General features: G+C 40.1%; 1 protein-coding gene across 1 annotated transcript in view; it reads left to right on the forward strand.

Moving 5' to 3' along the window:
* Positions 1–12897: 12897 nt before the first annotated feature.
* The window catches only part of LOC140166280 (elongator complex protein 3), a 32230-nt gene continuing 27537 nt past the window's right edge, over positions 12898–17590 (forward strand). Inside the window, exon 1 of the mRNA XM_072189690.1 lies at positions 12898–13032. Within this exon, the coding sequence (XP_072045791.1) occupies positions 13011–13032 (22 nt within the window). The 5' untranslated portion in view covers positions 12898–13010. The remainder of the gene's footprint in view (positions 13033–17590) is intronic.

Genomic DNA, 17590 nt, shown 5'->3' on the forward strand with positions numbered 1-17590 from the left:
AATGTCAGCATAGCACGACATAAAGGCAACATCAGAAGAGTCAAAGAAGAAATGTCGGATACAGAATCTGTCGAGGAGCCACATCACAGCAGCGGACCATGGAGGTTAAGGCGAGAAGATGGCATAAAAGGAATGGATAAATTCCGGAGCCGAATGGAGCGGCCTAAGCAGAAACAAATTACGCCCGAAGCATTCAAAGGAGACGTGCCTCTACAGGAATACCTTAGCCAATTTGAGTCTGTCGCCACTTGGAACGGATGGACTGACAGCCAAAAGGCACAGCAATTATTTATGAGCCTTCGTGGTCGAGCCAGAGGTGTAATTCGACAGCAGGATGAGTGGAGAACAATTACTTATCAGGAGTTGGTAAAGCGCTTAGAAACCACATTCTCCGGCCAAGCAGAACTATACTTGGCACAGCTTCGTGGTCGTCAACAACAGCAACAAGAAAGTCTGCAAGATTTTGCACAAGCTGTTAGAAAACTAACAGATAATGCTTACGTCGGCATGGCAGAAGAAGCCAGGAACCGGATAGCACGAGACCACTTCATGGGTAACATGCGAGATAGGGAGATACGATCAGCGGTGCACCTCTCCCGTCCTACTTCTATGGAAGCAGCATTACAGACTGCATTAGAGACAGAAGCGTTTTTGACAACCGAAAAGCAAAAACAACCTACGAAGTTTGTGAAAAGTGTAGAGCAGAGTGATAGAGTATTAGAGGATCAGTTGAGGGAAGTCATTGGGTTGTTGAAGACCGTAGCAGAGAAGGCGTCAAAATCGGAGTCGAGCAAACAGTCGGAGTTTACTGAGAAAGGACAAGCGGCAGAAGCCCCACAAGCTCCTAACTACGGCAGAGTGAGCGGAAGGCGACGAGGAAGTGGTAGACAAGACCCAGGCAGAGGAAGAGGTTGCTACAGGTGTGGAGCATTGGATCATTATAAAGCAAGCTGTCCTCAAACGTTTCGCAGCTCGAGAGGAGGATGGAATCATCCGGGAAACGATTTTCGGCCCAACCTAGGAGCCCCGGAAGGGTCGAAATCGGTAGCGTGGGCTCAGGAAAACCAACAGTAAACAGAAATGCGACTACAAATCACCAGAAACCGTCAATAAACCCAACATCTGAAAATGTAGAACGTGGTCGCTCTCTAGTTGTAGAAGGAAACATAGCCAACTGCTCAGTAGAATACTTGGTGGACACGGGGACTACAGACACTATTATTTCCGTCCAGATGTATAACAGTATTCCAGTTGATTCAAGGCCTGCTCTTTTTCCCATGAAAGAGGCAGCAGAACAAGCAGATGGAAGTCCTCTAAAGTCTATAGGATGGGCATCAATGAACGTCCACATTGGACCCGCTTCTATGTTCACGCCAGTAGTAGTGGCCGAAATAACAAACGACGCTATGTTGGGTATGGATTTCATGTATATGTCAAAATGCACCATTGATCCATATAAGGAGCAGTTGAGATTCGGAGACAAGGTTGTGCAATGCAACGTTAAGACATCGAGTACACGCACATTTTGTGCCAAAGTCACCCTCCGTCAGAACATAACAATTCCTCCGGGGCATGAGATGCTCATACCTGGAAAAATTAATAAGACTCCGGGAATTGAAGGACTCGGAATCCTAGAACCGGGGAGCAGTAAACTTAAAGAAGCCGGAGCTGTGGTAGCAAGAGTGGTTGTAGACCTAGATACAACAAAACCTGATTACATACCCGTCAGAGTATTCAATCCAACTCTGTCAAACCTAACAGTAAAGAAGAATACAGCAATTGGAACAGTCAGCCCTGTAGTAGGTTGGGAGACTGTGAACAAGATAGATCAAGAAATAAATAAACAAAAGTCGGAGAGGAATGTACCAGAGCACCTGCAGACGTTGTATGAAGCGAGCGTACAGGAGTTACCAAAAGAGTACCACGCAGGAGTTGCGGATTTGCTGACGGAATATCAAGATGTATTTTCAACCGGAGATGGTGATCTTGGGAGAACCGGCATTGTCAAACATCGGATAAACACTGGTAATGCTCCACCAATCCGACAAAAGCCGAGACGACTCGCACCCGCTATGCAAGCAGAAGCTGACAAGCAAGTTAAAGACATGTTGAAGAGAGGGATAATTGAGCCATCCGAGAGCCCTTGGGCCTCTCCGATTGTCTTAGTCACGAAGAAAGATGGCTCCCGGAGATTCTGCTCCGACTATAGATTGCTGAATGAGGTAACTGTTAAAGACTCTTATCCGATTCCCCGGATTGAAGAAACATTGGAATCATTATCCGGAGCACAGTGGTTTTCAACACTAGACCTCGCCTCCGGATATTGGCAAGTGGAGTTAGATCAAGAAGCTAAGGAAAAATCAGCCTTTGTAGTGCGGGGAGGACTATACCAATGGACAGTTATGCCCTTCGGGTTATGTAATGCTCCATCGACTTTTGAAAGGCTCATGGAAAACATAATGGCAGGACTTCAATGGGAAAGTCTTCTGATCTACTTAGACGATGTGATAGTGTTCGGCAAGACCATAGAAGAAGAGTTGAACAGATTGATGAGAGTTTTTCAAAACTCAGACAAGCTAATCTGAAACTAAAGCCTAAGAAATGTGTGTTATTCCAGAAGAGTGTGCTGTACCTTGGACACGTCGTGTCAAGAGATGGTATTTGCTACAGATCCGGAGAAGATCCGAGTTATCCAGGAATGGGAAACTCCGAAATGCCTCAAAGATGTGCGTGCCTTCCTCGGCTTAGCATCTTACTACAGAAGGTATGTGAAGAGCTTCTGTGATATTGCCAGACCACTAAACCGCTTGACACAGAAGAACATCGCATTCAATTGGACAAATAGTTGCGAAGAGGCTTTCCTGGCATTGAAGCAGTGCTTAACAACAAGTCCGGTTTTAGCATATCCTACATACTCCGGCCAATTCACTCTTGACACGGATGCCAGTGCATACGGGATAGGAGCTGTGCTCTCCCAAGAACAGAACGGTCAGGAAAAAGTTATTGCTTATGCCAGCAGAACGCTCACGAGAGCTCAAAGGAATTACTGCGTCACACGAAGAGAGCTACTGGCAGTAGTCTTCTTTGTTCGGTACTTCAGACCGTACTTATATGGCAGACACTTTACGATCCGCACTGACCACGGATCACCCGTTGGCTTATCAACTTTCGAAATCCGGAGGGTCAAGTGGCTAGGTGGCTACAGATACTTGGAGAATACGACTATGAAATCGTACATCGCGCAGGGAAGAGCCACCAAAACGCCGATTCTCTATCCAGAAAACCTTGCTCTCAATGTAATAGGAGCGACTCCGAGAGCGAAACCACTCCTCCAATAAAGGAGGATCCGGAGCCAAAGAGAGACATTATAATGTCGGATAAATCTTGCCAATTTCCCCCGGAGCAAAATAACGCTCCGAACTCCAGAGAAGCACGACAAGAGGACAACCATCACCCGCAGCAATACGGTGATCATGACTCGACTAAGACAAGCAATGGGAGCCATTCGGAGCAAGTCCGAGGATAGTACCAAAGAAACAGACATCCAGTAAAGCTGCTCCGAGGAATATAAGGAACACACGGATCAAGTAAGTGCTACCGAGCGATCTGTTTCAGCCAGCTGTAATGACTCAGATCAAGTAGAAAGCTCAGCAGTTCCAAATACGCAGAAGCATGGAACAGCATCCGTTAGTAAAAACAGCTCCGGAACAGTGGAATTAACAGACAGTCAAGTAAACCAGACAAGAAAAGTAAGAGCCATATGTCCTGCACCAAAATGGACGAATGAAGAAATGAAAAATGCGCAGATCAATGATTCCGATTTGTCATGGCTATGGACGGCCAAGGAATTAAATAAGAAACCGGAGTATGCAGTAGTATCACCATTGTCAAAAGCTGCTAAGGTCTATTATCTAGAATGGGACCGAATAGAGCTGAAAGAAGGTCAATTGTATCGACGATGGGAGTCTAATGATGGTAAAGTCATAAAGTGGCAGTTAATTATGCCAGAGAAGTACAAAGAGACTGTGCTTGAAGAATTGCACAACTCCAAAACAGCAGCGCATTTGGGAGTAAATAAAACCAGGAACAAGCTGAACGACAGGTTCTACTGGTTTGGAATTAGCAGTGACATTCGTTCTTGGCTCCGAAAATGTGATATTTGTGCCAAACGGAAATCACCTTCTACAAGAAGAAAAGCCAAGCTACAACAAGACATAGCAGGACATCCAGGACAGAGAATAGCCATGGATATCCTTGGTCCACTTCCCGTAACTCCGAAAGGTAATCGTTACATTCTTGTTGTCGGAGACTACTTTTCCAAATGGGTGGACGCATATCCTATACCGGATCAGGAAGCAGTCACCTGTGCCAATAAGTTAACACATGAGTGGATATGTCGGCACGGATGTCCGAGAATTCTTCACAGTGACCAAGGGAGAAACTTTGAAAGCAAAGTTATGGCAGAGGTATGTTCATTGCTTGGAATAGACAAAACACGGACTACTCCACTGAACCCCAAGTCAGATGGCTTCATAAAACGATTCAACAGAACTATGCTGAATACGATTGCTGTCCTGTTGGATCCACAGAAGCACCAACAGGATTGGGAAGAAGTGTTACCTTTCGCTCTTATGGCATACAGAAGCTCCGTGCAGGAATCAACCTCTGAAACACCACATGCTATGTTGTATGGAATGGAGATGGAACTCCCGATAGACTTAGCATCAACTCCGGTCGAGGCAGAAACAGATAGAGTGTTGAAGACGGACTATGCTCAAGAAATGCGAAACAATTTAAGAGCTGTACACGATAGAGCTAGAGAAAACCTAAAACAAGCAGCGAAGAGACAGAAAAGGAATTATGACAGAGGTATCATAACACAGCCAATTCAAGTAGAGTCTTTTGTATGGCTACATCAGGAAGTCAGAAAGAAAGGACGATGTCCAAAGCTACAATTCAAGTGGGATGGACCCTACTTAGTTACAACTAAGTTGTCTGATGTTGTGTACAGAATACAGAAATCGCCACAGTCGAAGCCCAAAGTTGTTCACTTTGACAGACTCAAGCCATACGAAGGTGAACAATTAAGAAACTGGTTGAAAAATTAAACAAAGTGTGAATTTCAGGCTCCGACGCTCAGATATATTCAGCTCCGGAAATCCGGCGCACAGTTACTCCAAGATATTATGGACTCAGATGCTCCGACACTCAAAGATATTCAGCTCCGGAAATCCGGCGCACAGTTACCCGAGATATTAATGACTCATATGCTCCGGCGCTCAAATTATTTTACGCTCCGGAAATCCGGAGCATAACTCAGTGGCTCCGAGATATGATAGGAAATCCCTATTCTGATAGAGGGCGTGCATCAAGAGTGTGACGTCACTCTGTAGTAAATATATTAAGACGCCACGCTGTTTTGACCTCAGTTGCTTCTTGGGTGTCAGACGTGCCGTACGATATTTCCAGTCCACAAGTAAAACACAGATGGTTCGCACAAAACATACAGCCCGAGTAAATCCTGAATACAGGCCACAGGGAACGCTGGCGACGTATTCACCCCGGCGAGAGGCGATGGAACCTAACCAAATACAATGCCCACAATGTGACCGGAGGTTCGCCCATAAACGCAACCTCTTACGGCATCAGCGCAATTTCCATGGGCCGGTAACGTACAGATATGCTTGCCCATTCAGCCCGGCACGGTTGTTCTCGAGACGCTCGGATCTGAGAGTCCATTATACAGCCCAGCATCCGGAGGCGGATGTAGAAGAAGTAGAAGAGCTTGAGATGGCGGAAATATCAGGAATTCCTGCAGTAACTATTTCTTCAGCATCTCTTCAAGCCCAGTCAGCACAATCTGAGGGTACGAGTGAAATGGGGACGTCACCAAAGAAGAGAGCGCGTAAGTCCAAGACTCCGGCACCATGTACTACTACTAGTACTACAGCTACTACTACTACGGAGCAGCCAAGGGAGGTACCGGGAGCCCCCGGAGCCTCAGGACTTCTCCCAATGAGTCATCTTGCAGATGTTGGAGGGCACAGAGGAAAACTGGTGCGAATTACGGAAACCATCACCAGAGAGTATACTTTTGAGTAAAACTTTGAACTGAAACCATGCATCTAGAGCTCCCAAAATTATGTATTACAGTAATTCATGTCATAATTGAGTGCCGCTGATATATTTAAATTGTTCATTTCCATTTTGTCCATTCCATTCATCTCATTTATCATCCGTCCACATATCACTACATACATTTTTTCATCCCCATCTACACCTTTCTAATCCATAACATTGTGTAATTTTACAATGTTCTAATAACACTTGATCATTGCAATAATTGGTACAAAAACAAACTCCGGAATTTCGGAGTCAGTTAGCGCGATTATAATGTGTAGCCTGTATGCGTACCAAAAATATTTTAGCATGTTTAAAACAGGGTAAAGATGTATATAGCATATGTTATGATAACATATTACTGCATGACTTATCATGATTGTATAGAAGTTACAATGTACAGATGTACAGTGTTTCATGTTGTTGTATTATTTTGTAAAGTACTTATAGGAGCATGGCCATGCATTTTGTGTACACAACTAATCAGGTTGATTTTGTATGATATGATTGTTTTAAATGATAATAGGATACATTGTTTGCTCCGGATGGGGATTCATCGGATCGGAGGGGGAGTCTACCGGTGAGTGGTATGTGCACTAGCGAGGATCGTTAGCCTGTCATAGATGATCGATCTATGATGACTCCTCCTGTGTTCTTGCTCCTCGCTGGCCGGCTCTTTCTTTGATGTGATGGCTCCGTGAAAGAGTAAATGGTTACTTCTATTATTTGTGTGTGAACTAAATACACATTGTAATCGTGACAGTAAAACAATTTTTTTTTAATGATCTTTGGTATTAATAACCAGCGATAATGCTTTGTACCGGAGCAATTATACAGTTTTTAAAGCGACTCCGGATTTGTAACTGTAATGTTATAAAGGTTACCAGCATATAATAATACATGCTGTGAAGTTATTTAAAACTGCTTTGTTTAAACAATTCAGTATCACAAAGCATGACAACAAGTTGTTTTTTAAGTTGATGATAATATGTTTTGAATATGCCAAATTACTTGTTGGAGATATTTTGGGAAAATTCAGTTAATTTTCCCCACATTATTTATATGTTATAAAGTGTTGAAGAGTATCCTTTAATATAAAGATGATTGTGTTTATGGAAACATCAATTACTCCGGATTTTGGACCCGGTGGAGCAGCGATTGAATCCGAGAGCAATATGTATGAGCACCGGTGAGGGTAATGCACGATCATGGTTGATCGTTCCATGTTCGTATCCTCCCGTATTGCTCTTGCATGCCGTTGTCTGGTTCTTTTGGTGATCCCCGCTCCGAGTAGGCGTAAGTGATCAATCCTTCCTGAGTCGGAACGATTCAGTTGCGTGTGATTTGATCAGCTCTGAAATACAATCACCGCCCATTTTCCGCCCTGGCCCGACTATGTACGATCCGGGACGTATCGGTTTGGGGAGGGGAGTGTGTGGCGGAAATGGATGTAGACGATAGAGGGCCTCCTTCAGTCACGTGGTTTCATTGGCTATATAAGCGGAGTGCAATAGCACTCTGGGCCAGTCTGTCTGTAGCCGTGAGTGTGGTTGGTCGATGACTGGTCAATTAGCTCTCCTCTCTTCTAAGCATCCAAGCCGCCGCTCTCCGCTCCTGATTCCACTCCGAACTTGGATCAGCCCGAAGCCCAATAAAGGTGTTGAGCCAATTGATCTCATATCTGTGAGTGTGAGAGTGTTTCCTTTGCCAGTGTCAGGTACGATATGTTTCGTACACCTACTACATCATAGGCCTTACTTCGCTACCATATATACCGAAGGCCGGTTCCGCTACAGTAAGCTAGGGAGTGCCGCCATTTTACGGGCCTATTAAGGGTACATGCCACCAAATAGCTTTCCATAGACTTTACGTGCAAAATAGGGGTCACGTTTTAGGCTATAAGTCGAGTTACGTCTTACTTTGAAATATATATTTGATATCATCTTAATCAGAACAAAATTCTGCATAACATATCTGAAAATGACACCATATTTTAGGTCTACTTTTTGAGAAAAATAGCGCTATATAAAAGGCCCGATTTTCCCGTGTTTACGTCCGACTGCTAACCGCGTTTTGACCTCGTGTGTTCATGCGCTCATCATCGTAAACATCACTCAAATTTTCGCGTTTTCTGTTCAAATTAGTAGAGATCACATTCACAAGTTCTAGCAAAACACGATTTGCAACATTAAAATTGTTAATATTGTACCGATTTTGCACAATTTTTATGCAAAGTTGGGACTATAGTCGTGATAAACTTTTACCGGAAACCGCTTCACTGGCGGATTTAGTGGTATGAACCCTTGAAGAGGCTAAAACATCGTTTTTAGGCCTTGAAAATGATTTTGTTATCTTTTTCACGAAGTTTTGAATTAATTTAAAGAAATTTTAGGTTATTTTCTTTTATACTTTAGACACACTGGCGATTTCAAACACAAGCATGATAACCGACAATTGCCATTTTTCGTCATTTTGACGCACATGAACGCACTATAGTTGCAGATTTGTAATTTTCATGAAGATATCAATTGATGTTAAGAATAAAAGTCACTTGAACATCTTCTACAAGTACATAACTTCAAAATTGAAACATTATAAGTACGTGCAGACTATTTAACAAGTCAAACAATGACAATCAAATAGGCCTACCCCCCCCCCCCCCCTCCAGCGTCCGTTTTAACCCGTTTTGTCCAAAAACCATATGTAATGAATGGCTATTTCAAATTAAATATTAATATGAATTTAACTTTGAGTGTTATAACAATTTACAATACTGAACAGTGGTATAAATAAAGCAAACTAGAAACTTAAATATCTTAAAATCGAATTTTTATGCAATTTTATTAAATATGAAGGCCAAAACTTGAGTTTAAATGACAAAAATTTAGCTAAAAAAGAACAATGAATTTGAAAAACTTCTTTGTAATTTAAACACCAATAAACAATGTTTTTAATATTTTGAAACTCTTCATTATTCATATCAAAAGGTTTCAAACTTCTACCAAAATCGGAACTTTTATTAAATTGGAAATAAAAGTAAGCCTATTCGCGGAAAACGCACGTACAGCGAAAAACATGGCGGCGTCCATGCACGCGCTTGTTGATGTCCTTCCTCATTTCTTCGCGTGCATTTTAAATACATAAAGACGCGCGAAAAACGCATGGAATTGCTCCTTAAAGGGTACATGCCACCAAATAGCTTTCCATAGACTTTACGTGCAAAATAGGGGTCACGTTTTAGGCTATAAGTCGAGTTACGTCTTACTTTGAAATATATATTTGATATCATCTTAATCAGAACAAAATTCTGCATAACATATCTGAAAATGACACCATATTTTAGGTCTACTTTTTGAGAAAAATAGCGCTATATAAAAAGGCCCGATTTTCCCGTGTTTACGTCCGACTGCTAACCGCGTTTTGACCTCGTGTGTTCATGCGCTCATCATCGTAAACATCACTCAAATTTTCGCGTTTTCTGTTCAAATTAGTAGAGATCACATTCACAAGTTCTAGCAAAACACGATTTGCAACATTAAAATTGTTAATATTGTACCGATTTTGCACAATTTTTATGCAAAGTTGGGACTATAGTCGTGATAAACTTTTACCGGAAACCGCTTCACTGGCGGATTTAGTGGTATGAACCCTTAAGGGGGCGCAACACTAAATAAGCGTCCCATAGGATAACGTGTGATTTTGGCCTACTTCGAGCGCCATTCCTGGCGTCCCTGCAATACTTGGCAAAATAAATTTGGTATCAAATTAAAGCTCTGTTTCTGTAGATTCCAAAACTTTTGTCGGCATATATCGATGACCGTTGACTTTTTTCGCTATTTCGCGGTGCAAAAATATGGCCTAAAAATATACTAAATTCACCACTCACATTTCAAAATCGGAAGTTGTCTTCATCCGCCACAGAGAATTGATATTAAGATAAAATGTCCGGTTTTTTCTGCATGTTATCATTGAAGACACTTGTCGAATTCATATGAGCTGATATTGAGTGATTTAAAGTGAACATGTCGGTAGATATGGTCGCTACAATCTCATACTCACTATGGACTATATTAGCCGAATTTCGTTCTTACATAAAATGCGTAGTGATTTAGTGTTGCGCCCCCTTATAAGGATTTAAAAGTTTTCAAAATCCACATTTGTCACTTATTAATTAAATTAGAGAAAATTTGTAGCTCAACACCGAAAATTTCATGTCTCTGCGACATTTCGTTCAAGAGATATGTTGTTTTAAAGATCAGTGCCGAAACGCGGAAAATCGAATATTTCGACTTTTCCTCCAATATGCGAGAGTTTGCACAAAACTCACTAAAACTAGTGACAGACAACAATTTAAGCACGTCTTTGAACCAAGTTTAATTTCTTTTCTAGATTATCTGTCTTGCCATTTTGTTTTGGAAAGCACTTGTTAATGAGTGTGAAGTACAAACACCCCCCTGTTTCAGTAGTAACAATTATGATCTTTTGTATAGGCCTACTGAATATGCAGCAAAACGGCTTCATGCAGATTAACAATGCCTATTAACTTTAAAACGCATTTTTGAGCCTTTTTGAAGATTTTTGGATACAATTTCTAGACTTTGCAGGCGCCTGCTCGGCCAATAAAGCATTTTTCCCAATTATAATTCATCAGGGTGACTTTTCGTAATTCTTGTTTATCATCATGATTGAAATAGAACACTTTTCATGACGCGCATTTCTTATTTTACGCGAAGAATGTAAAAAGAACGCGTTCATAATGACGGCCGTTACAAGGGGCGCAACACTAAATAAGCGTCCCATAGGATTACGTGTGATTTTGGCCTACTTCGAGCGCCATTCCTGGCGTCCCTGCAATACTTGGCAAAATAAATTTGGTATCAAATTAAAGCTCTGTTTCTGTAGATTCCAAAACTTTTGTCGGCATATATCGATGACCGTTGACTTTTTTCGCTATTTCGCGGTGCAAAAATATGGCCTAAAAATATACTATCTTCGCCACTCACATTTCAAAATCGGAAGTTGTCTTCATCCGCCACAGAGAATTGCTTTTGAGATAAAATGTCCGGTTTTTTCTGCATGTTATCATTGAAGACACTTGTCGAATTCATATGAGCTGATATTGAGTGATTTAAAGTGAACATGTCGGTAGATATGGTCGCTACAATCTCATACTCACTATGGACTATATTAGCCGAATTTCGTTCTTACATAAAATGCGTAGTGATTTAGTGTTGCGCCCCCTTAAGGGACAATGCCGGTTAATTTAAGTTTACATTCTAGGCATATGAATAAAAGAATAAAACAAATTGAGTCTTTTTAGTCTTTACTGTAAATGAAAAACAGATAGGAAAACGAGCGAACGGTTAGTACCTAGATTACCTATGGAAAGCTATTTATTTCCTTTTTTCATAATTCAAAATCAGAAGCCTAAATGGTATATTTTAATTTTTTCTCTCACATTTGAAGAAAATAAAAACAATAAACAACCATTTACCATTTTTTGACGCAAAGATATGCGAAAAGGATACAGAAAACAAACCGTAATTTAATCAGAAAAAATCGACTTGTTACTACTTTTCTTTTGCAGTTTAGACACTAAGAAAATGGTTATTTTAAGTTTACATTCTAATTATATCATAAAAGAATAAAACAAATTGTGTGTTTTTAGTCTTTACTCTAATTAAAAGAGACAGGAAAACGAACGAACGGTTAGTACCTGGATTCAGCCCTACACCTATATCCATTTCATATTGAAGTGCCCCCCCCGGGGTTTGATATATGGTTGTAAATTCAATGAACTATGAATTTGCTAAGGGGGCTGTGCAACGGTGTACCCCCGGAATTCTCAAAGTGGTCTGGCAAAAATCTTTGGCCCCCTGGCCGTGCCAAAAATCTTTACCCCCCGGCCGTGCCAAAAACCTTTGCTCCCCAGTACCCACCCCTAAAAAACCTTTTCCCCGGCCCCCTTTGCACACTGGGGGAACCCGAATTTAAAACCTATTGTCTTATCATATATTTAATGCGAGCGCAGCGAGCATGAAACTTTGCATATTTGAACATGTTCCTAATGTTTTCCTATATCTTTTTATGGCGTAATAGGCCTATAATAGGCCTACAATGATAGAAACGGTGCCCAAAATGTGCCAAAAATTGCTTGCCCCCTCAACCCGCCAAAAATCGCTTGACCGGTGACCCCCCCGGGCCCTTTCGACCTGCCAAAAATTGCTTGCCCCCTCCTTTTGGCCTGCCAAAATCCCCTCCACCCCCCCTATAATTCACAACCCCGGGGATGCATAATTATTGCACCACCCCTAAGCGCTTACAAATTGATATGCTTTTTTTCTGTTCTAGGAAGTTGACCCTTTAAGAGTTCTTTCTTAGTGTTTCCTTAAAGGTTCTTCAAGCTTAAGGTTCTACAAAGATATATGGCCTAGGCCTACATGATAAAAAGTGTATAGAGCTTTAAGTGCAGCTCTATGAAGTGCATGCACCTTCTAAGGGTACTCCCAAGAAGTAGGGCCTACTGCCCAAAGGCAATGATCACCCCCTCTATTTTTTAAAACAACATTTGGGGACCGTTCACAAACACAGGGGGGCTGATGCAGGGGGCCCTGAAATTTTGAACGGTCCCTTATATATAAGCTTATATTATGGTCTATATGCTATTAGGCCCCTACTTCCAGATGTCCACCGAGCGCATGTAAGCATGGTAAGCCAGGCCTATTCGTCATTTCTGAAGCTGTACTGACGTCACCTGATTAATTATTCATACTTACCGTTCACGGGTGGAATACGGTACATCATACATGGATTGCAAGAAATGAAGTGACGAAATTGTTTGAAATCTTCAGATTTTATGGTATTTTGGTATTAACTCTGATTTTAGTATTATGGGGAAGAACAAGAAAAAAGGTAGTATAATATTATTAATACGTAACATGACAAAATAAATTTTAAACATTATTTAAATGTCTATTTCTTTTCGAATTTTATGAACATGAAATTTGGTGCCAAATTCGGCAGACTCAACTTTTAGTAGTACAGAAAGCCTAAAGCTTATCAGGCCTCAGGGCTGTCAACTCTCACGCATTGGCCGTGAGTCTCACGCATTGGGTCACTTTCTCACGGTCTCACGCCAAGGTAGTATAATCTCACGCCTAAGTATAGACTGCGGAGCTGAAAACCTATAAACAACCTTCGTTATTAACTGGTGTCTTCTACTAGGGTGTCCACTGTGCAGCGCACGGCGTGCCGTTGTTTTCCATTCACACACAAGCACACGGCTAAAAAAAAAAAAAAAGCAAACGTTTTAGAATTGCTCTCATTTGTTTAATATTTAAGATAGAGCTATACAACTTCGTAATACAACTAAAAAGGGATGAAATCAAATAGAAATCCAAAAAATATTAAAATCCGATGAGTATTTTTGCATCTACGATTTTCCAAAGTTGAGGTTTTTTCCGACTCGAGCGGCCATGTTGGTCGCTTTTTTTGCGATGGCTCCAATATTTTTCGTCAAAATGGTGATTTATATCTCAGAATAGAAACTACCTTGCCTATAAATGATTATTTTTATTAATTGTATATTAAGTACAGACTTCAATGCCCTATATACTGAAATCCCTAGATTTTTTGATAAAGGGAAAGTATTTTAATATTTTTTTTAAAAATGTATCACTTACGGAAATATGGTTCCCGTGGCCCAATATACTGTGTGTGATATCAAAATAAAGCTTGTTCTGTCGGCTACAAGATCCATTAAAAAAAATCTCTGTAAATCGCCCACGTGTATTTTCTTTCCCATACATTGTCATACCATACCCGCCCGTTGGTTTCAATGAGAAACAAGGTGAAAATCAGCTGCCGTGTTGCCAGCTAGCACATAATATCGTCCCCGCTGTTAGTGCACATGACTAGCGACGTGCAAAACCAAGGCATGTGCCTGTTCTGTATGATGGCGCTGTCGAGTCTGCATGTGTTGCCGTATTCAACTAACACGTGGTTCGCTTTCGAAGCCGGTTGGGGCGGTTCTGTGTTGGTGATTGTAATTTAAAAAATGACTGTTCATCTTCTGGTACATTTTAGAGATGTTTTATCCCGAGTTTTATAAACAATAAAAACCAGGCAGTTATGTGGTACAGGTTTTTGTTTAAAAGATCATAGGCTTGCAGATGGTGAATAGAATGTTAGTGCTACTTCTAGCGCAATGATTTGTTTTTAATGCAACCACGCAAACCATTAATATGTTGTCCCTCATTAATTGTCTACTACGATTGCTGGTCAATATGGTATCACCCAACAGGCCAAGTATGCAGGATTGCAGTCGCAAGACGAGGTGTAGCTGGGCTATTCCATTGTTTGGAATAGGGTGATGTCTCAGGGTGATGTGTATGATATTGGAGGGTACTTTTCAAAGCCCTAAATTTAGATTAGTTTTTTTTTTTTTTTTTTTAAATAATACTTATATTATTTATTTAGTATGTTTATTTTATATACAACATTTTTTGTTTTTTTTTTAATTTAAGCCCGTTTAAAAAAAAAAATTTTAATTAAAAAAATAATACACACACCGACATTGGGTGGTGAGAGGGGGGAGGGGGACCGGGAAAGAGGGATGGGAAGGGGTTTGGGGCATGAGATGTGAAAGGAAGACATGCAAATAAATCTCTTTAAAAAAGTTTAAGACTTTTAACTTTAATTGTTCACAAATGTGTTTTAAATGTTTTTGTATTTTAATATAACAGGTCTCAAGTTACTGGTAATTTCATGAAACAGGAGAGTTTAAGGGACTTTATCTTTGAGGTTTTTGTTTGTTTGTTTTGTTTTTTGTTTTGAATATGCTCAATCAAGTCAATTAAAGAATTGTTTGTTGATGTTCTTTCATATTAATCTTAGCTCTAATTTTTGGTTCACATTTTGCAAGGGTTAAATTGCTCCTCGGTCTATACTTTGAAATACCCATAAACAAAATGGAATATTCCACTCAGTTTGCAATTGAATGAGACTTGTATTAAATGATTTTTATTTTATTTTTCAACCATCCTATTTTTACATCAAATAGGAAACAAATGTACATTTACATATCATCAAAACAATTCATAAAGCCTACATTTAAATACATATGAACCTAAATTGAAGTTACAAAAATCCCTCAACATGGATTGATTCACTATACTTGTTCCATGAATTGAGCAGGCCTACTCTATTATCTTCAACAAAAATATTTATACATTATAAAAATGACACAGACTAGAATTGTGTTCTTTCAAGTACAGGTATATTTTATTAGCAACATTACAATAGAAAATGTGAGCATTCATGTATCATGTGTTCCTCAAGAGACAAAGGGTGAAATTGAAGAACAATTAAAATTACCCCTTTAATTAAATGGAACATCCCATTTTAAGTATGTTATTTTAATTTTAAAAAGTTCATTTGAACACTCATACTTAATTCACTTCTCAACAATATTATACAGTTGCTGTCAAGTGTAAACAGATCACATTGCAAACATTACCAAACAAATTTATAATAGCAAATCTTGAGCTTCATTTGTACCATCGCTGTAAGATATGCTAATTTATGCAAATTAAGCCTTAAAACTAACAAAACATCAAATTATTGAACATAAAACTTGATCCACATCATGTGTACTACCAACATGCCAAGTTACATAAGAATTGCATTTCAAATAACTTCACAACAGTACTTTAGAAAATGTATTTCAATGTAGCACAATTTTGTTATTCCCCATAGAGATTGTACAGGCTTGATTCACAGGTGGAGCCATGAAAGCAATGCATTATGGGTAATATCAAATATGAGGCAAAACGATGTTTTTCAAAGTGCGATAACTCAAGAATGGCTATAGCTATTTGAATAAAACTTGGAATATAGTTAGACAAGGGATGAATACTTCCAATAACAAACATTGCAGTGTCAAAGAAACAGTAATTTTGTTTACATATTGTCTACAAAAGCGCCCTCTTTTGCACTTTTTACCAAAACGACGAAAATTGCGCTTTTTTGACGCCTTAAAACGGCTGTTTCTGGGGACCGGACGGTCCGATTTTGATAAAAAAATTTTTAATGAGTGTCTTTCAACATACTCTTTAGGATAAAATTTAAAAAAATACACAATTAACAATTTAAAATTTTGACCTGGACACCCTACTTCTACCGTACCAAGGAGGATTCTTGTGGTTTTAGAATTGATGCATTGAATGAGACCTTGCTCAAGATTGGTGACAATATTAACAAAAGCAATGTTCTTCTTTTGGGAGATTTTAACCTTCCAAATATAGACTGGCCATCAAATAAGGTTACCCCTATGAGTGGTTACAGTACACAGGCGGCAACAAAATTGCTCGGCATCACCGAAGAACATGGTCTTCACCAGTTAGTTACAAAGCCAACTAGAAGGACCAAAACGTGTAGCAATAAACTTGATTTAGTATTTTCAAACAATGTCAACAAAGTGAGTAAGGTGGAGGTACAAGATGGTATCTCTGATCACGATGCTGTGGTGGTGGATTTGTCATTGGCTCCGAACATCAAGAGGATACCACGGAGGAAGGTTTACATCCGCAAGAAAGCGAACTTGGATGGTATCCTTGAAGATTTAGAAGCGTTTGGTGAAAAGTATTTCAATGAATCCACCGGACAGTCAGCTGATGAAAAGTGGACTAACATCAGTACAGCCATTCTGAAAACAATGGAAACCCATGTGCCCCAGCGTCTTAGCAAACCTAGCTTTGATTTACCCTGGTTTAATAGAGAGCTTCGCAGAGAGAGTGCAGGCGTAAGCAACGTAGATACAACAGAGCTAAAAAGTCAGATAAATCAGAAGACTGGGAACAGTTTAGCCAATGCAGAAAAGACTTTTCCAAGAAAATCAGATCTGCAAGAGCAAAGTACATAGGTGATCATCTTGGGGAATCTTTGGAAGAAAACCGAAGGCATTTTGGTCGTTCAGTAAAGAACATGAGACAGGAGAACCGGGTGTATCTGATCTGAAAGAAGGTGATAAGATCTTGAGTGAGAGCAAAGACAAAGCCGAACTGTTAAATAAACAATTAGCTAGCGTTTTCACCAATGAAAGTGGTGATCCACCTGCCATGGACTCGTTGCCGACCCAGGAGAATATAACCAGGTTAAACATAACTACAGAAGGCGAGAAAAACTTTTACGCAATCTTGACCCGTCAAAATCAGCAGGGGCTGATTGCATCCCATCTTGGTTTTTAAAAATTGCTGCCACGCCATTAGGCACTTGAAACTTGATTCTGAGTTTAGCGTCCACGGCCCGCATTATGAATTTTGTGCCGCGTTTGAGATGTAAAATCTGAAAATAACTCATTATTTTGCAAATTACTAATAAACCAGAAAGAAATTTTGTTCTGCAAAATTTTTAAACCCCTTTTTATTTGAACCCTTCAAAAACTATAGAAAGCCTTGAGAACTATTAGATG

The sequence above is a fragment of the Amphiura filiformis genome, chromosome 12 (genome assembly GCF_039555335.1).
Source record: "Amphiura filiformis chromosome 12, Afil_fr2py, whole genome shotgun sequence".
NCBI classification, from domain to species: Eukaryota; Metazoa; Echinodermata; class Ophiuroidea; order Amphilepidida; family Amphiuridae; genus Amphiura; species Amphiura filiformis.